This window comes from Gymnoscopelus braueri, assembly GCF_963280865.1.
Source record: "Gymnoscopelus braueri genome assembly, chromosome: 8".
Lineage (NCBI taxonomy): Eukaryota > Metazoa > Chordata > Actinopteri > Myctophiformes > Myctophidae > Gymnoscopelus > Gymnoscopelus braueri.
Window position 1 is genome coordinate 24407384 of NC_137609.1, and position 21017 is coordinate 24428400.

The 21017-nt window shown below is 42.8% G+C and overlaps 1 protein-coding gene across 4 annotated transcripts in view; it reads right to left on the reverse strand.

The window, feature by feature from the left end:
• Positions 1-387: 387 nt before the first annotated feature.
• zzef1 (zinc finger, ZZ-type with EF hand domain 1) overlaps positions 388-21017 on the reverse strand; it is a 41132-nt gene continuing 20502 nt past the window's right edge. For 2 of the 4 annotated variants that reach the window (XM_080436571.1, XM_080436569.1), the window contains exons 35-54: positions 20500-20665; positions 19948-20210; positions 19552-19724; positions 19225-19420; positions 18319-18491; positions 17887-18167; positions 16619-16793; positions 16350-16482; positions 16003-16229; positions 15254-15562; positions 13874-13974; positions 13588-13723; positions 12898-13257; positions 12183-12326; positions 11780-11948; positions 11568-11666; positions 10259-10424; positions 8421-8571; positions 4602-4673; positions 2520-3290 (exon numbers count right to left, since the gene is read on the reverse strand). In XM_080436571.1, the coding sequence (XP_080292697.1) occupies positions 3210-3290; positions 4602-4673; positions 8421-8571; positions 10259-10424; positions 11568-11666; positions 11780-11948; positions 12183-12326; positions 12898-13257; positions 13588-13723; positions 13874-13974; positions 15254-15562; positions 16003-16229; positions 16350-16482; positions 16619-16793; positions 17887-18167; positions 18319-18491; positions 19225-19420; positions 19552-19724; positions 19948-20210; positions 20500-20665 (3575 nt within the window). In that variant the 3' untranslated portion in view covers positions 2520-3209. Of the gene's footprint in view, positions 1185-2519; positions 3291-4601; positions 4674-8420; positions 8572-10258; positions 10425-11567; positions 11667-11779; positions 11949-12182; positions 12327-12897; positions 13258-13587; positions 13724-13873; positions 13975-15253; positions 15563-16002; positions 16230-16349; positions 16483-16618; positions 16794-17886; positions 18168-18318; positions 18492-19224; positions 19421-19551; positions 19725-19947; positions 20211-20499; positions 20666-21017 lie in introns of those variants that run through there. The other 2 variants (XM_080436570.1, XM_080436572.1) reach the window with 2 other exon arrangements.

The window sequence follows — 21017 nt, forward strand, 5'->3', positions numbered from 1 at the left end:
AACTGGAACACTATACAAATTAAGCTTAAAAATGGGTACTTTCTCCTGATTGGCTGAGATTTTGACACCTACCGAAAAATGTATTTTCTGTTTATTAAAGAGCTGGAGAGACAGGGAGACATCTGTTACTGAAAAAACACTCTATAGCAATGATTACTATCAGAATATAGTATTTTAACCTTTTAACAAAATACTTTTTGTTTTAACCAAAAAATATCACTTACCCTACCTTTAAGGAAAGCTGGTACAAAGTACAGTAACAGAAGGAAATTGGTATAAGAGTTCCACATAATCTATGATGATTCGAATAAGATAAAGCCCCTAGTGAGCACAGACAAACAAAAGATGACACAAAGAAACATTCTCACATCAAAATGTTTTGTTTTTTTCATTTTAAATTAGAAATGGATCACATTTCAACCCAAGCAGTATTCTCTTCCAAATGATCTCCAATGTGCCATGCATACAAAATCAAACAAAATAATGTGTCTAGCCTTTCGTGACCAATATATTAAAATTCAAATTGGAAAGGGGCTGATATGAAAGACTTCCCCCCCTGTATTATTACTATGCAATTAACAATATTCACAGATATGTACATTCAAATCTCAGTCAGTCTCAAGTAACAAGCATTAACAATGACACTAACACAAAAAGGTAAAAAGATAGAAAAAGCTCAAATTAAACAATATATTTCTCATTTAAAATATAATTAAAGATCTTTCCAATAACATGAGTTAAATAAACGATTGCTTTTTTTCGTTTTAGCTGTAGGCACATGGTATATACTGTATGTGAGGCGTCATCCAACTGAATTCTCAGAGAAGAAAAAAGCCATGCTGGAGGCCATCGAACTCACCAAGTCAAGAATGTTGAGCTCAATTTTCATCTCGCCACACAATCTAGTCACTTGCAGTGAGTCACTTTTTTTTTACTCAGAAAATCTGTTATTTATGGTCGGGCGACCAGGTATAAATTAGGCTCCCCCACTGTGGCTGACAGTCATGTAAACAAAAACACCAAAGATCCTACAGCCCTGTAGGGCCATCAAAAAATAAATAGCCATCTTCTAACCTATTTCTCCTCCTCACAGGGCAGCAATGTGATGAAAAGTGAAGGGAGCTTGTTTGATGGCTCACAATAATGGGTTTCTTTGGCATACAGTACACCACCGTGGTTTCATTCTAAAACAAATAAATAGAAAGAACAAAAATAGAGCCCCCCTCACATCTTACCTCTACTTCTTGAAACAAGACTTTATTGTTTCAAGAGGTGGGTTTAAACTTCCACCATCAAGCGCAAACAGACTTAAGAACAGCTTCAACCCCAGAGCCATACAGGAACTGAACATTGCCAAACAGACACTGCTTGTAACTATCCCAACTACTACATTTTTAGAGAACTGCACAGATGTTGACATTTTAATTGCACCTTTGTATGCATCTATTCCTTGTACTACTTATATGGTCACTGCAATTCAGAAAATATGCAATATCTTAGCTGTTGGAATTTGTTTTGATGTGTATTGTTCTTATATTATATCATCGTTTAGAGGTTACAGCAAATGCATATATATTGTTATGTTTCACACTTTAAAATGTCTTAACTGTTTGTGTGAGTGCACCATCAGTACTACATATTGTTTGTTGTATCCTGTACAATGACAGCAAAGGAATTCAGATTCGGATTCATACTTAATATTCACATTTAGTATATTTAGAACAACATATATCCACCATCCAACACCTCTTTCTGTGTACTGACAGCATGTCTGTAAGCCCTTCCGTTTCCACACATCTTCTGGCTTTGTGTAATCACAGGAAATGTATTCATTACTCCTTTCATCCCCCCTCCAGAGTAGATGATACACCTCTTCTTTTCCCTATTTTCAATCACTATGGTTCGGTTCTTTTGCTTAAAATAAACATTTAAAGTGGTTTGTTTTTTATTTTCCTGTATATCCATTTGTTTTGTGCCATCCTTGAAGTCAAGTAACAGAGCACAGGCTGTTATAGGAAATCTGAAGTTTGAGATGGACAATAGATTTCTGTTCCAACGCCCGAGTCAGAATCAGCTTTATTGTCTCGAGTCTCGACTGTTCAGAGCAAAATGTTTGCATTAATGTTCTGTTCGTACAGTCCTATATGTGTTGTGTTTATGCACCAAAAAGAAAGAAAGGGGGGAAAAAAAGTTGTTAAATCATACTTTATAATTTCTGTCAAAAAAGAAAAAGAAAAGAAAAATGACCTCTGTCCAACTGTCCCCACCGTACATACTGTATGGGTATAACAGTATATCAACTCTACTGTACATCATTCCATGGTCAACTTTGAGTGGTGCAGTAGCCATATTAGGGCTCCTACTTCTCATACCAAAAAGTTACAGAGAGCCTTTTCATCTTTTTGATCTCTTCAGGAAGGAATTTACAGGCGACATAGTGAGTAACCCCATAAAAAAAATCGATAAGGTCCTAGTGTTAAAAATAAATTAAATCAAAACATGATTTCTTTTAATAATAATAATAATAATAATAATAATAATCTACTTTTTTTCTCAGTAAGATGGAGGAGGAGGAGGAGAGGAGTTGAGTGAGCTAGTAGGTCAGAACTGTCTCCCCATAGTGACTAATGAGAATCCACTGTCCTGGGCCGTATTTTTAGACATGTTCTACATGTCCACAGAGACAGGCGGCATGCAGGCAAGGTGACCTGCTTGCTGCTTTCACCATTATCAATCGTGTACCCAAGGTGGCTTTTGTTTAGACAATTAAAAGAAAATGAACAGAATTTTAAAAAAAAAAGAGGGGGAAAAAAAGAAAAAGAAGGAAAATACTTCCTCCCTGTGGGAGTGGCAGATTTGGCACACCTCAACTTTAGCACAGCATCGTCAAGTAAAACTTCAAAATAAAAAAATAAAAAAGACAGTTGTTCCAATAAAGCACATGCTGATATATTGGATTCACCTAAGGCCAACGGAACTGTGATTAGTAAGGGAGGCCCCGCCTCCCCCCCTCCCTGCAACAAATGTCCAGAGAAATGGAGAGAGTAGACGCGTGTCATTGGGAGTCCCTAAGTGAGGTTGTTGTGTGGGGGGAACAACGCCTTCATCCCTGGTTCAAAGTGAGCCAGCTGAGTTAAGGTGAAGATGGGTCGCCTCCAGGCTACTATCATACTCTCTAAATCACCTTGGCTTCACTTCATCTGGTCCTCTCAGGGGGACCCGTCGAGCAGCTTGGTGGATTTATTGGGGTAATTTATAGCCAGGCTGATGGCAGCAATGTTCTTCAGAGCCTGTGTGATTTGAAAACGACAAAAGGAAAGTGAGTGAATTGGTACATGAAACAAAGCAGGTCAGAAAGATGCACAATACTGTAATATTGGAGGCAAGGGATCCATCAGTTTTATTTAGCAATTAAAACATTTATTAGAGAGAAATCAGGCAAATAGGTAATCAGGCAAATCCGTATTTGCCCTATGTCTGAGGGCCTAAAAGTTGTGTTTCTCTCTCTAATAGACGTTTTTAATTGTAATTATAGACAGTGTTCAGGAGGATCTTAGCTAGTTTGGTGAAGGTAGCATCATATGCTAACTCCACAGTTGGCTTTACAGTGAGGACTCCAAAGAGGTCTCCTGTGGAAGATTTGCTTAATATCTGTTCTGTTCAGTAATCCAGAATCCGTGGACACTGGCTGCTAACTAACAATAATGCATTACCATACCAAGGAGCTCTCCGTGGACTGATTAAAGTGAACTGTTTTCTGCATCACCAACACAATCTACTCTGCTGTTATTTTTCAATATGAATGTAACCTCTCCATCCAACCACCCACAACTGCACTGTCCCTCCACGTTTCCCTCCTCTAAACTGCTCCCCGGCTCCGCTGGAAAAACGGGACCACAGTACAGTGGATGCTATAGCTCATTCTGCTACAAATGCTAATGGATGTAATTACTAAATACATTAGCCTGAACACAGCCCACACACACCATTCAAAGTAAAGAGCCTGTTGGGGGGGGGGGGGGGGGGCACCTCCTGGCTGTCAGGAGGACTCTGTGTTTGAAAAAGAATAAAGTCGGCACACTGGTTCTCAGCTCCACATATTTATTGCTGCTCAATGTTGAGCAGCAATAAATAAGTGGGGCTGAGAACCAGTGTGCCGACTTTATTATTTTGCATTGTTGATCTGCCGTTTGTCCAGCACATGGACACTGAACAAGATGGGCATTATGCACTACAGTATCACTTTTTGACTCTGTGTTTGAGCCTATACTGTATAGTGCATTACATTAATGCAAATATTTCCTCTGAGAAGTTCTGAAAAAAACAAATACTGATGGAAAAACATTTGAATCAGAATGGTGAGTTAAAAACAAGACGAAAATAATGTGATGAGCGTCTGACAATTTAGGACTAGAGACACCTTAAAACCACATGAAAAAAGCTGATCTATAAGCTCACAACACGTCACATTGCTACACTTGTAGATCGGCTATTTTCAGCCAAGGGATTTGGTGTAGACTAGGGAAAAAGGTAGTACACCTAGTATAGAGCCCTGGGGGACACCATGCATGTAGAGGGACATAAGAAGTGAAAGGTCTTACCAGAGCTGTGTGGTTCAGGAGCTGCTCATCGGTGGTCATTGCTAGTAGGTACTCCTGGAAAATGCCTTGTGCCTGGAAAACACATTAGAACGCAGTTGATCATAAACCAAAATCTTCACAAGCTGTCAATATCACAAAGCTGATATAACTGTAGTAACACCAAAATACGTATCTTCAACTCCAATGTGAAACAAGGCTATGCTGTATGGATCTTCAACACACAGGCTACACACATTTATCAACATCTGCCTCAGGAGAATATTAAACATCTAGTGGAGAGACAAAGTAAGCAATATGGATTGGGAGTCCGGATCCCATTGACGTACAAATTTGAAATAGAAAAGAAGAGTTGGATTGTTCACACCCTCAGAAAACCTGCCACAAACATCACCCCACAAGCCCTGAAAAGTAGCTCCCAAGGAGAGAGGTAACAATGTCGCCCAAGAAACAGCAGGATAAGAAGTGTCCAGGAAGAAATGTCAGAGAGCGGGCTCAACTTAAAGAACCGCCATTAACAGAGTAAAGTGGTGGACTTTTGTCAAAAGCCTATGCACCCTAGAGGATCAAAGGGCTTAAGAAAAGTCAAGTAAGATAACTGCAGTGTATGGGAAGAAACATGCGACGCTATCTGCCTTGTGTTATATAAGGGATACACTCCAGTTATAAATGAGGCTTGGTTCCCCTGACCACTTTTCATCTCCATATCTCTGTCTCAAAGCTATGGTGGAATGTTGGAAAAGTCACTTAAAATTACAAACAAATCAAGTAGAGCTTCCAGCAAGGCCCCATAGTAAAGACATATCTCAGGTTACATAACATCGCTGTCGGGCAGACATCTTGTACCCCCATAATTCATCTTTTTTTAATTAATTACATATTGTATACTTTGTCATATCACAGTGTCATGCAAAAGTAGCGAAAATAGTGAAAAGGTTTGAACCTATTTTGACCTATAGATATTAACATACCCAAAATAGGGACACCAGGTTACAAGTGGTTAAGTCTGTCTGTGGGTTTTTATAAATATTTAATGAAGGAAAAGTAATAACAAGAGCTTGTGAATAATAATTACATTGGGTCCATTGGAACACAGGTTATGTTTTCCATTTTCTAAAAAGTAATGGTTTTGCACATACAAGGTTTCTGCCCGACAGAAACGATAAGCATGGGAAGTTGGGGGGACACAGATAAGACTAAATACAAACTAAATGGGCTGAGACACTGGTGAAATGGAGCCTTTATAGGTCCAGGAGACACAGTCCAGAGCCACACTCCACCATCCATCTCACAACACCCCAAATGTTTATTCTGGGGAACATCCTAGCACCATTTGTATGGTCACCAGCGCATGACGTGCCATTTTGGTTCCTAAATATAGCTTTCATTTCCTGGGGGTAGAAAGTTCATTATATCTCAATGGACATGCCCCCAGCTGCAACCATCACACAAGGAAATCTGGACGGCATTAACTGCTAAACCTTAAGAAATGCAATGGTCCACGTCCCAGACCAAATAAGGCCATTTGGAAGACTCACAAGGCACGTGAAAACTGCTCAGCAGCTCGCCATGTTTTTGCAGCAGTGTCAACATGGAGCTGTTGAACTGGGCCGTATGTCATCACTGCTGTTGAGTTCATGTGTCAACATGCAGTGTGAGCCATGGAGCCCAGTCCACGCACATCCTTTATGTTTTGGCTAGCAACATGATTACGACATGATTCGACTACTACACAGCTCGATCATCAGTACAACAGTACTGCTTAAAGAGGGACTAGTCATTAGAATGTATCCAGTGTCTATAATATGTGTGTCCACGTTTTTAGTTTTGGATCTTAGCCTGCAAAGTGGCTGCAAGAGAACACAGCATGTAACCTACATTAGATTACAGTGTGCATCCTGGATTCAGGTGCAGCACCATGTGTCTGTCTCCTTCTGAAACCTCACATAATAGCTTGAACCACATCCTGAACTTCCTGCAATGCAACGTCGTCAAGCACCAGTCAGAGTGCCACAGAGAATGGCAGAGGGAGGAGCCAAGCTGAGCAGCGCAGAGAGCAATTGCATCGTTGTTTTTTTTTCCATCATCAGGAAGTTGACACTGCTCTTTCAGCACAGCACTTTACTTTTGCTCAACTGCTGTGCCAGTTTGAGGGCATGGTGTTGTGTTGTGCTAATAAAGTCACCTCCCAAATGAGTAGCTGACCAGCTGGCATAAGTCTAATTCATACTTAACAAAGATATGTATTTTCGGTGAGCACCACGGTCGTGCAATGAAGAATAAATTGAACTTTACTGCACTGTCTGAGGTCAGTGGATAGTCAGTGGTGGTGGCAGCAACGTGGCTAGAGAAGCAAACTTGGGATCAAAAGGTGGATTTTTTTTCACTTTGGTGGATTTGGTGGATTACGCATCCCTAGAACAGCTGGTAATATGTGGTCATTCTGGTGAATGAGGAGCATTCGTCCCTTGCTCAACAGCCATGTTGAGCGACTAGTGTGGCCTTTAACCCCCAACTGTAGTGTGGCTCAGTGGTCAACGGTGCAAGACTCCAGTTATGACATGTGCATGGACTGATGGCGTGTGTGAGTGGTACGCTGCCAAACATGACAGCTAGCTAGCCTAGTACTAGTTTAGTTTCTCTCCTTCACACACACACACACACACACACACACACACACACACAGTGTGACGAACAGGAGATGACTAAGCATTAAACAAGGGCTATAGAAAACTAATTAGATCGTGAGGTACTGGTAAAAACTAAACAAAAGGCCATACTCTTCTGTAGGATGACAAACAGGCCCCTGGATGGAGGCACACAACCCTAGCATTGCTGTGACACTGTTTTCTGTGTGTAACGCATGCATGTGTTCTGAAGGGCGTCCAAGGCCAATATCATCCTCCACGTCCCCCATGTCTTCGTCCTGCTACTGCCCCCTGGTGTTTGCTTGCGGCAGTACATGCGGCAACATCCAGCGGGCACAGACGCAGTCCATCCATCTACTCAGCATCAAGCATTGAAATCCCAAGTTGCACCCTCACTAAGTCAGCTATCAGAGTGGCAGCTTGACAGTCTGAAGAGGGGGAACAATAGTGGTGTGCTCTGAGACGGATCAAAACGCTTGTACGGATGTCAACTTTGTCTTTTTGCTAAATACATGCACAATCCTTGAGACTATTCTTAGAAATTAAAGACAGCTGGGAACGGCCACACGCGCATGCATGCACAATCACGGGTGGTGCTGTGCTGTTCTGGCAGATGGCAGGGCTGGGGCTTGGCTGTGGGCCCAGCAGGAGCCCAGGTGGAGCCAGATAAAATATGTTCATCACTCACTTATACACTTTCTCACACACCAGGTACGGACCACAGGACTCCACTGACACTAGCATAGGAGAGGCAACTACGATCCTTTAATTGTTGAGTTGCCAACCTGGACAACACCATAGAATTGTTATCTGTGCTGCATGTGCACAGTACAAACCGATGGTGTTAAGTGAAGTTAAGTGAAGTTGTAATATGGACCGGTGTCCTTTTTTAACACTCAGTTAAATTAACAGGCCAGATTTTTCTGTGTGTGTGTGTGCGTATGTGTGTGTGCATGTATGTCAGTGGTTCTCAAAGTGGGGTCCAGAGAACCCCAGTGGTCTTTGAGGTAGTTCCAGGGAGTCCCCAGCTAAATGAGTGAAACTCTGAGGGTGTACAAATAGAACGAAATTGACCTGCTCACGAGTTATGGGATTCAGTGGCATAATGCATACCAATCTGGGGGTCTTTGGAGAAAAAAAAGAAGTTTGGGAACCACTGATGTATGTCACTCACATTGGCTCTGGACTCGGCGATGAAGAACAGTTCGGTGAGGGCTCTGTGGAGGGGCAGCAGCACAGTGATACTGGTGGGGTCTTGGCCCAAGCTGTTCTCCATGGTCAGGAAGAGCTGCCACAACGGCCGCAGCAGGGTCAGCTCACAGGCCCTGCAACACAGGGAGATCAGGAGGTAACAGAGATGACACGTAGGCATGATTACGCAGGACTTCAAGAGAGATGAGCACAGCATTATGCAGTCAGGACAAGCCACCACGCACAACATGCTACGCATGTCTCAGAGCAGAACCAAACCAGGGACATTGCCATTATCCCATTAAAACCGGGAAAACGTGTCATTTTAGATTTTAGCTAAAAAGCATGATTTTATACTTTGGCTATTCAAAAATAGTAGATATACAAGCTCACAGCATATGTGCTTGTAGATCTACTATTTTTGGAATTTAAATAAAGAAATTGGTGAAAATCTGTCAATATTATACATATCCGAACTTCTACCTCCCAATAATGGTACAAGGGTCTTAAGGTCTACTGACCAGTCACTCCTTAAGGTCCCAGCAACTAAGTTGAAAACACGGGGAGATAGATCATTTTCCTCCATAGCGCCCACATTGTGGAACAAGCTGCCACCCCATGTTAGAGTGTCTCAAACCCTGCCTGTGTTTAAATCACGTTTGAAAACTCACTTGTTCTCCTTGGCGTTTGAAAATTCAGATTGAGAAGCTGCTGCTTCCCTAGGCATTGTGTCAATCGTTGTCTTGTTCATTGTGTGTGTTCTCTTGTTTATTTTAGTATTTTACTGAGTGTACAGCACTTTGGTTCAACACTGTTGTTTTTAAATGTGCTCTATAAATAAAGTGGATTGGATTGGATTGGATTATATCATATTATATTAAAGCGTACATTTTTTACTCAAATCTTTGCTTCTGTGGGTCCCTGGAACAAAGTATTTTGAGATGGGGGGCCGGCGGCCAAATACATTTGGGAGTCCTTGACATGAAAAAGGTTCATGATATAGCAACATGCCCAAGAAACGACACCTCTAAGATCTTTGGCTTGCAGACGGATGAAAAAACAGAAAAATGCATTCAAAAGAAAAATATCTCTTGCAAGATTTTACGTTCGGGCATGGTGATGCCGTCACCATGGTCAGAAAGGACCAGAGTCTGAAGCTATGCAAATCCTCAAACATATCCCTTAGCTCATCTCCATGGCAACTATCAGGATATTAAGCTTCCGTGGAGCCTTTATGCAAACCCTGTGTGAAGTGAAATCCTGTGTCTCCTCTCCTGGGACAACAAACGAAAGGTCGCTCCTCTGCGTACAGCTGATGCTTATACCAAACTAAGAACAGCAAAGCTAGCAGTGGTGGAAAGTAACTAAGTACATTTACTCAAGTACTGTACTTAAGTAAAATGTTTAGGTATTTTTACTTTACTGGAGTATTTCCAGTTTGCAGTACTTTTACTTCGACTCCACTACAATTATTTGAAAACTTTAGTTACTAGTTACTTTGCAGATATAAATTATTATATTATAAAACATACATTAACCACTGAAGCCCTATTTTTATACTTAGGCTTTTGAATTTGATGTGAGCTTGTAGATGTGCTATTTTCAAACATTTTAGTACTTTTACTTTTGGTACTTTAAGTACATTTTGATAACAAAATACTTTTGGACTTTTACTCAAGTAAAGTTTGAATTCCGGACTTTTACTTGTAACAGAATACTTCTACATTGCACTATTGATACTTTTACTTAAGCAAAACATTTGAGTACTTTTTCCACCACTGCATTTAGTGATAGGAGAGGAATGGATGGGTGGAGCCTCACGTTTGTGATTGACACTGCAGGAGGCGGAGCAACAGGTGGATGGCTTTCAGCCGTTGGTTCCCCGTCTGACGGCAGGCCACGCCCACCTGCCACTCCCAGATGTCAGACAGCGGCAGGTGACTGAGCACTTGGTCATCAGCCAACATCTGCTTCAGGATCTCAAACCCTGTTTAAAGTAAATGAACAACATTGTGTTTGAATTAGGGGTAAAATGCTTAAAGGGATAGTTCACCCCCAAAATGACTTTTTTCCTATCGATTAGCCACCCCATGGATACTTGAATTCATGGAGATTTTAGTTTTTGTCGCATTCCTAAGCCAATAATTTGATGACCGGCGGCGGCTCCGGTAGGAGACTCAAAGTGTCAACTTTGAGTCTCCTACCGAAGAGATTAGCATTTTTCCGCCGGTCATCAAATTATTGGGTTAAGAATGCGTCAAAAACAAAAACATCTCCATGAATTCAAGGCTTCATGGGGTGTGTAATTGATTGAAAATAAGTAATTTTTTGGGTGAACCATCCCTTTAATTGATTGATTGAAAACTTTATTGACAATTTTTAAAGGTACAGGCAGTACAGCGAGTTAAAAACACACCCAATGGATGACTAAAAGAATCTAGAGGCTTGTTTCCATTGTGGTCCATTAAACATTCAACACTCATACAACTGGACAAGCCTACAGTGCAACAAAAATCGGACAATCAAATGACAGCAATTATTAGAATAAAATCAGTAATCAAATAATGATTGTGATTATATGAAAATGTCTATGTGCTATTTACAACTTGACCAAAATGTGAATGCTTGTCTTTATTCCTTATTATAAAATGAAATTAATGTTATTAATTGCTGGGTAATCATATTCAACGTGTCTGTCTGGCATCAGAGAACTTGTGATGAGCATTTAGCATCATATTGTACATTACTGCCTTGAAAATATTGGTAGCTGTAGCCCTAGTCTGAATCCACATACAACACACTATACAGACTATCGATAGCATATGATTGGTGTCCAAAAATAGGGCTTGGTGTTGCAAAGCAATATTTGGGGTTGCAAACTAAGACTACATTTGGAATTTGATAGAGTTTGATCTCCATTTTTTGCCTTTTACAAAATGTGTGGTTGGTCTACTCGGTTCTCTTCCATGATTTAGACATTGGCGCAACAGCCTCTACAGACTGAGCATATATGTGTGGCAAGCTGTAGTTTGACTGATTTTATGTTTTTCAGTAGTTTTTTTTTGCTTATTTATTGTTGTGTATTTTGTCATTTTGTATGTGATATGGGTCTGAAATAGAGATTGATTACCTGTCTGGAAACGTCCTCTGTGGCCTCCTGTTACAGTGAACTTGTATCCCCACTCTGTGTTGCTCATGTCGGAAACAAACCTGTAGTGCAGGGTATCACCTGAGAGAAAAACGCACATGCCAAGTCACAGGTCAGTCACAACCATCTACAGTATGCGTACACATTACGCACGCACGCCAATGCATAGATGAAGAGTCTGTTGTGTTTCTTACCAGGAATTTCAAAGTCGGACCATTTCTGGGGGGAGCCACTGAAGTTGTGGAGATCCTGGAGGAAGTCACTGCTGCTGGCCATGATGAGCTCGTCGCAGCCTTCCTCTGTATAGCAGCGCGAGTCAAACTTCACTGACAGGTAGATGGCCCCAGGGATGTGCACCTTATCCTATAGAGACACAGAAAATGCAATCTCATTATGCAAATATTCTAATTTTTCCTCACCAAAAACAGTACTCAATAGTTCTCCAAAACAGGTATCAGAACCAGAATTCTCTTTGTTGCCAGGTATACAAGGAAATCAACAACAGTATGGTTGGTGCATTACATTGAATAACAACAGCATGCTTAGGATACCCGAATCAGTGAGTTGACTTGGTTGCAGGATTACTAGTTTACCCACCTCAAAGTTTGTGTTGTTGTCATAGGGGTGTTTGGACTCTCTGACCTGCACCGCCATGCCTGGTTCCTCCATAAACTGGCAGGCAGTTAGAGAGAGACTGCACAGCATGCTCTGACTGCAGCCCTTCAGCACCCTCTGGAGAATCTGATGGAACACAGCATGGACAACATCAGTACACTGTAAATACAGTACACACACGCGCGTACGTACACGCAGAATACATAAATGTAGAATTAGACATGTACTGGGGGCAAAGGGCAATAAAATGACTGAAATTTCAAAATGTCATAGAATGTGTTATCACGCATCACACATCAAATACAGCATACAAACAATACATTACATACTGTACATACATACATACATACATACTGTACACATCCACTCTTATTTCTTTTAAAACACAACTAAAGACCTTTCTGTTTGGTGCTGGCTTTGATCGAGTTATTTTTCTTTTTTCGCTTTTCTTTTCTCTTCTGCCCTGTAACTGCATCTATACATTTTTACTTATTTTGTTTTATGCATCCTAATGTCATTTTATAATTTTATAATTGTGTTTCCTTTGCTTGATGTTCTGTGTAAAGCACATTGAATTGCCTTATTGCTGAAATGTGCTACACAAATAAAACTGCCTTGACTTACTACCATTTTGATAGTAAGAATATAACACTAATGCAAACACACACACACACACACACACACACACACACTTTACCTTCTCCCAGAGAGGTCTCTCCTCCAGTTGCATTAGCATGTCCAGAATGTAAGCCATGTGGGATGCTCCGCTAAGCTCCAGGGCCTCCTCGCTCAGTGGTGTAGCAGCGGGCCAGTCGCCCAGTAGCGAGGCCAGCACGTGGCGGGCGTACAGTGTGGCGATGGCCTGGTTCACTTTCACCAGGTACTGCCGGACATTACGGTTGCTGCGTGCATCCAGCTCCTTGTGCAGGAGCGCCGAACTCTTGGTGCGCCTCTGCTTGGCATAGCTGAGCTGCAAGTCGCTCTCCGAGTTGGTGATGAGCTTCTGGGCCACGACGTTAATCTCCTCCGTGGCTTTCTCACAGTGACTAGGCTTGGACTGTGATGGATCAAGGGAAGAGAAGTAGAGTAGGAGACAGATTAAAGGCCAATTTATTCTCAACGTTAAATACTGTACCTAAACAGATACAGTCTGAGCCTTCCGTCTGTTTTCTGCATGCATTCTTCTTCTGTCTTTGAGCACATTCTCTGAAAGCTTACGGATACACACAAAACGGAGCAGTACCACCGGATATTGTGGGGGGCAGTGTAGCCCCCACGATCGCTTGAACTACATCTAGTTCAAGCAAGACAAAGACTTGGCGGAACTCTTAACATTTTTCTAAAGTTCCAAAAAAGACTGCAAGTCAGTGTTTTACAAAAGTCTCACCACGCAGGACACCACAATCATGTCGGTGTCCACAGCCTTGGTGCTCCTCTCCTCGGAGCGAGGGCGCTTGGTCGGCTGCCACTTCTGGGCCAGTGTGCGGATTGTTTCGTCCGTTTTGATCACATCTCCGTCAAATCTGCAGATTTGACATAAAAAGTAGTAGAAACATTCCCATGTAAGACATGAGGCTCCTTATTATGACGATAAAAATGATACAGGGAATACTGTATATGCATGACTGCATGAATAGGAATGTTTGCCCGTAGTGTCAAAGTTCGACGCTGACCTCTTCTGCACCTCCAGGAAGAAGGAGTCGGTCCTCTTCATTTGCAGCTCGTACATGGCTCGCAAGATGTGCAGAGGTGCATTTAAGGCGTCGTGGGTGATCTGCGTCACACACAAAAGGACATATTGAGATATACGTATGCCTACCAAATACTAATAGCACGCTGTAGACACTGATCTGTCTGACTCACTATTGATTAACAATAGCTGGGAGGATAAATCGCCCCTAGAGTATCCCTCTTAGCCAGCCTCAAGTCCGGTTTTCGTTTTTGCCATGATATCTGTGATTATTTCTTTTCACTAAAACTTAAATTATACTATTTTGTTTCTCCGAAAACGAGGATATGTAATGACGTCCGTCTGTTTGTCCGTCTGTAACAATCTTGAAGTAAAGGCCAGTTTGCCATGAAATTGTATGTACACATTCATACACCCAACAAGAAACGTGCGGATTTTCAACAAGACCTTTCCTCTAGCGCCACCAACAGGCCAAACTAGACATTTCCTCCAATTTTCAATCTAATTAGTATGCTATTTTCCAACATACTTTTGAGTTTCATTTTGGATAATATTAGTCACGCGGTATCGAACCACACAAGTTGTAACTCGACTCCGGTAACCAAACCATCAGAGATCTTCGCCTGTTGTTGTTGTCGTCATCTGCTCCATACTACCTATCCATCTACCGGTTCGGTGCTTGGGAGAGTGCATCTATGGGTTGTTGATAAGGTTCACGTCATTGAACTTCACATGAGCATGCGCCAAGAAAGACTAAAACATGTTTGGTTTCATTGGAACCGCCAAGAACGAGAAAAGGACAGACTTAGACAGCTCAGACTACCACCTTACACCAAACGGTCGAGGTGAAAGGAGCGTGCTGCAAATGTGTTTTGAGTTTTTTTCCTCCTCTGGCTCCTCCATGGTTGTCAACCCTCCTCCGTGTGTGCGTGTGTACAGCGCCAGAGGAGAGGAGACACTATGACGACTGTTGACTGAGATCACAACACTGTTTGTAAGAAAGACCCAGTACTGAAGAAAAAAAGAACTGCCGCTGTCAGAGGCTATGTTATAGTGACTTTTCAAAATAAAAAGTCCTCTGCTTCTATCATGTTTCTATGCGGGGGTGGGGGCAAATGCACAAGTTCTAAATATTGAGGGGATGCATCCCCTGCCTGCGTCCCCCCCAAAATGTATGCCAATGAATCTATGCATACATTTAATTAGTCGGCTCTTTTTTTCCATCTACTCCAAATCTCTTCGCAGAAAATGATCTACAATATCACAACGTGTCACATTGTGAGTTTGTAGATCTGCAGTTTTTGGCGAATGTTCCCCCCAGAATAGGGATGCTAGGGTTCCAGTGGTTCATTTGATTATTCACCTGGAAGCAGATTTTGGTCTCCTCGTCCAGGCCCTCCAGTGGGTCGGGCCTGTTGGGGTCGGGGTCATCGGCGCAGCAGCTGGAGTGGTCCGAGTCGTGCTCCTTCTCCTGCTCCCTGTCGTCCCGTTCAGGGTCCTGGGCCATGGAGTGGATCTCCCTCTTGGAGCAGTAGAGCATGATGGAGAGGATCTCCAGGTCTCTGAGCAACCACAGCTTGCTAAAGCCTGTCCCCTTGCTGCACTTCCTCACTAGCAGCTGGGTCAGACCAGACTGCTGAATGGCCTCCTGGGCTTGTTCCACTCCATGTTTCTACAGACAGCAACAACACATACCAAAAGTACAATATTTGACATGTTGATACTTTATGCTGCTAGCTAAAGCCAGTGTTTCCAAAGCCCTGTCATCAGGGACTACTGATACTGCTGGTCTTACTAGGAAAATTAACCAGTGTCCCAGGTCAAACTGATACCTGATTAGACAAGCTAGTTTAGTTTATTTCAATCCACATCAACAGTATCACAAAACATAACTGCACCGAAAACTAGGAACTCTCTCTCAGTGCAATCACAAGGACATCAGGAGAATGCAATTAGCTACCTGGTAGGATGGAACACCAGCAGTACCAGGAATGAGAAGAATGAATATATGCTCTATATACAAATATAGAATCTATACAAAGTCCAAACCATATCCAAGAAAGTTGCTTTCATATTATGAATTAGTTAAAGATCATATCAGAGATTTTTTACCTTGAGCGTATTGTAGAGGCCCTTAAGGGCCAGAGAAAGGACCCAGGAAGCTTCCACGGCATCAGGGGAATTGTTGTCCTGGCTGCTCTGCAGCAGGTGGCTGATGATGGAGGTGAAATTGCTCAGATAGTGGGTCAGCGGGGCCTGGGGGGTGCTCGGTCCCTCTGACTGGCCCGGGACAGCTGCTGTGCTTGAGTCCTGGGGTTGGATCAGCTGATAGTCCTTCACTGTAAAATAATACAAAGAACTCAGACTTTAGTGTCTATCGGCATGGGGACGCTTTTGATATTCAGTGCAGTTCTTCTGCGTGTGGGGAACGGGGGGTAATGCACTAAAGCGCAACTGACCCGTTTTTCTCTTGCGTGTCTTGACATCTACCACGGCAGCGTGGTTCTTTTCTGTAAAGTGCTTGAGCAGGATCATGTGGTGCTGCTCGTTGGCGTTGTCGATAAACACTGACTGGGTGCCCATGCACAATACCTACGAGACAGAGGGGGGTTGAATCAGGTCAGGAGGAGGCATGAGACTGGTCCTCTGCAGAAGAGACGACTGTCACGATGTTATAGAAAATGGCTTTCAGTAAAAGAAAGAAAGAAAGCAATGAAGGGGGTCTAACCTCTGGGAAGCCCACCAAAACGAGCAGAGTGAACAGGTTGGTGCGTTTGAGCGTGCGTGGCAGCTGCTGGACACAGTGGTCGGTGAAGCAGGCGATTACTGGGCTCCACTGGGGGCAGGCATTCAGGCTGCGCAATATGTCAGCCACCGAGCACGCCCAGTCCAGACCGATACGACTACACGCACACGCACACACACACACACACACAGGGGGAAAAAATATGTATTATCGCAATAACAGCATCAGTCCATAGCAGGGGTAGCGAAGTGCTGAAGTGTATCTAAAAGCTCGAACAGTATGTACTTGTTTTGTGGTTGTTTCCATTGTTTTTTTAATATTACCAAATGTGTCTGGATATTAGAGGTAAATCATGACTAATTTCAAATTTGGCAGTTTGATGCATAAGGTGCAACATTTTATGAGCGGAGGAGTGCTTTGGATATCATGTCCAGAGCATGTTTAAGGTTTATTGATGGCCGCAACGTTCAAACCTATCAACTGTTGCTGTGCTCAAACATCGTGTCATCAGTAATATTAGCACAAATAACCTGAAACGACGAATTTACGAATTTACCTATCATTTTTGTGGTAACAATTCAATGTCAGGTCGTAAATAACTGGGTTGTCAGACACAGCCCAGAGGATCAAACGTTATATTTATGAGCAGCACTCCTCTGAATTATCTGCTTGAAGCACCTGCCAACAAATTCTGGACGCCAAGAGCACTGAATACTCGCTCCAGCGTGTCTTTACCATAGAAATGCAGAAAGGCACTGGCAGCTAAAGAAAATTGACACGGTTCAAGGTGATGTAAACAACCCAGCTACAGCTAATACAAATTATAATGGGTGTGTTAGATTTAGGGTCAATGTGACAAGCACAGACAATACTGTGCACAACTGTCTATGCTTGCACATTGGCACACCTAAATCTATCAAACCCATTATTAATTTTATTAGCTGCATCTGCATTGCTTACTAAGCTTGCCGTGTATTTACAAGTCTGCAGTTTTTGACCTGTACTACAGGAAAACATACTACACAATCGGCCTAGGGTTTCATGCTCTTAATAAGCTTCAGCAGTAAGCACAAGGTAACATTTGTTGGGATTTTTAAAACTGGCTAGTTGAGCAGAACAAGTGATATTGTTATTCCACAAGTGCATAATAACTACGTGTGTACCACAAGATCTGCCATGGTATTGTTAATGCATGTTGGGAGAGGTGAAAATGACAACAAAATCATGATGAGTCAAGGTCTACATTTTACCTGTCTAGACAGACGGCTCCTAGGCTGAAGAGAAGCTGGGTGGTCTTCCAGCCCACCATGTCCGCTGCAGACGCCTCTCCTTGGTTGAGAAGCTCATATTTGTCCGCCAGGGCCTCCACGACTGCAGCATCGGCCTCTGGGGGAGTGATACGGAGCAGCAGCTGACCCAGAAGGCCCAGGGTCAGGTGGTAGGTCTCGTTGAGGCAGCCAGCATTGGAGATGACAACTCTGAAGAGCTGGGGAAGGATGGGGCTCAGGCTGGACAGAGACAGAGTGCTGCCCTGATGGATCATGAAAAGAACAGGGATAACAAAATGTCAGGCATCTGATAAGATCACAAACTTGAAATATTGACGTTTTACAGCTTTGAAAATAATGAACTATAGAGTATTTGTAAAAACTGCTTAAAACGAAAAATCTCCAAACTCATACCGGTTTGGCTGGAGGCAGCATGGCCGCCAGTAGTCCCAAGATCCTCTCTCTGGAGCACTCTGAAAACACGTGCTCCTGGAGAGGCACCTGGGCCATTCTCTCCTGTGGTTCCTTGACAACATCAGCACCGTCAGACGTCGGAGAGGCGACAGTTCCCGAACCAGATTCTGAAGCTACGTGTGATAAAAAAAAAACACATTAGGCCTAATAACTGAGTGGTGTCCCTGTTCAAACTTTAGCTATCGATAATAAGTTGCAATGAGTGCAGTTGCTTAACAAAGCCACAAAAATCACAGAGCAGTGCTTCTTCTAAGCTTTGTGATATCACGCAGGCAACGGCGTTAGCTGTGACGGGTCTACTTTTGAGGGGACAGCCTTTTATAAATTACGCAAATCTCTGCGTGCGTGCGCATCTCTCCTTCGCACATCTCGAGAACCGCCCAACCAATCAACTTCGAAGTCGCCACAGCACCGATATACCCATAAATAGGCATATTGAGATCTTGAGATGTTGAGATCTCGTTGCCCAGACCTGCCTATCGGACCAATATGCCCATATTGTGCCGTGGGGCATGCATTCCCAACTTGCATTGTTCCTGAATAGGCCGTTGGGCACCGGTCACATATACACATACAGACAAACTGTTCTAAAAAAAAATACAACAAATGCTAACCCAACTATCTAGTATCTGATAAACTAACACAATAAGCTTGATTTATACTTCATTGTATGATGTTCTGTGCCAAAAATAGCTGATATACAAGCTCACAACACATTATGCATTGTGAGCTTGTAGATGTCCTATTTTCGCCACGTTACAGTCATACAATGAATGGAGCGGAGCATAAATGAAACATTATGTGGCATGCCATCAGACTAAATGAGGTAGTAGTGTCAGCTCTTACGTCGAACCACAGGAGAGAGGGTATCCTCACTGGAAACGGAGGGTGTCTGGCTGAGGCTGGACGAATCCAACGTGTCCTGAGTCACAAGCTTTCTCTTCTCCTCCTCCTCCACGTTTGGAGGAGAGGCTGCCTCAGATGGAGCAGTGGGAGGAGAGCTCACCTCTTTAGATTTCTTCTCTTTGCTTGGCACTTTGCTCTAACGGAGGCCAGATGGATCAAGTTAAAGAACAGAAGGAACAGCAAATATGTTAATAACTCACAGACCATTGTGTTAACTACAAGAAACATAGGACATATGGAAGTACTGAATATTAAATAACATGTCACCTTGTCCCTGGGCGACGAAGGGGAGCAGATGGCCGCTGTGCTGCCGGGTACGGAGGACGTATCCGTGGTGGTGCTGAGATCCTGGGAGGATTCGGGAGAGACTGGACCCAGCTCGCTGTCAGAGGTCGATTCGTTGGAGGTCAGCAGTGACAACAGGGCAGACGAACGCAGACCTGTAAATGTATGGGAACGTTTGACAAAATACATTTTTATCGCTTTATCAATGTGGCAAACCCACAGCAATGTTGTTGTAGCTGAAGATGAGCTTCGCTTTGTATAATTTTATATTTATTTTAGAATGCCTCTGGAAGGATCCAACTTCAAAATGGTAATTCTATTTCTAGGCTCAGTTCTTTAACTCTTGACCTGAATGCAAGACAACTTCACCCTACCAACCTTTGCCTGTTTGTCCCTTGAGCAAGCACTCGGTTATGAGTTTGGAGCAGCGCGTCTGCAGGTCTGAGGCCAGGGTCAGGGTGTTGGCATCTAGACGCTCTCCCTCCAGCTGGTTTTTGCTGCTCAAGTCTGATGTGTACAGGGCCAGTGCTGCAAACAGCAGCCATGAGTAGTTGTGTATATACGGCTGAATGAGACGGTGGCGGTCACTGATGCGTATGGTCACCATGGGGAACACCGTGATCCGATGGGTTGGCAGGTGGCTGGAGACGAAGAATGAAGATTATGAGAGTATGTGTCTAGTTTCGAAAAAAGACAATCTACAAGATCACGCGTCGACATGTTGTGAACCATCTATATTGACATTAAAGTGCTTAAGTGTCAAGAATTTAACCACTAGAACCCTAGCGCATGTCATAATCTGTGACATCTGTCAAAAGAATCTGTGAAAATAGCAGATCTACAAGCTCACAATGCATTACGTTGTAGAGCCCTGGCGGGCCCCGGTCAACCAAGTATATAGGGTTTAAAAGTTACAATTTTAAGTGCTACCTGTCGGGATACTTCTTTGCGTTATAACAGCCGAAGCACAAGTCGAAATCCTCGCACACGTTGCAGTTGATCCTGCTGCCTACGATAAGGCCCTGGCAATGGTCACAGGCATATTCCATGTTCACCATCTCATGGTCATCCTCATGCCCCTCTGGCTTGGCACCGCCTGGGTCAACCAATACATGGACACACAACACTTAGAAACACTAGGAATATTATATCCTACATACCAACGATGGGACATTTGAGTCAAGAGTAACAAGGAGACAAGTTCCAGTGTGTGTGTTTGTGTATGTGTATATGCATATATATAAAAATATATGTATATATTTACGTACAGTATACTGTATACTATATCGTCGCTGTTGGGTGGAACTCTTGTATGTCCAAAACCGTTACTTTTCAGGAAATGGAATAAATAATCCAATCCAATGTATTTATTATTTTGTGACAAGCTCTTTTTAATACTTTTCATTGGTTAAATATTTAGAAACCCTGCAGACAGACTTCACCACTTT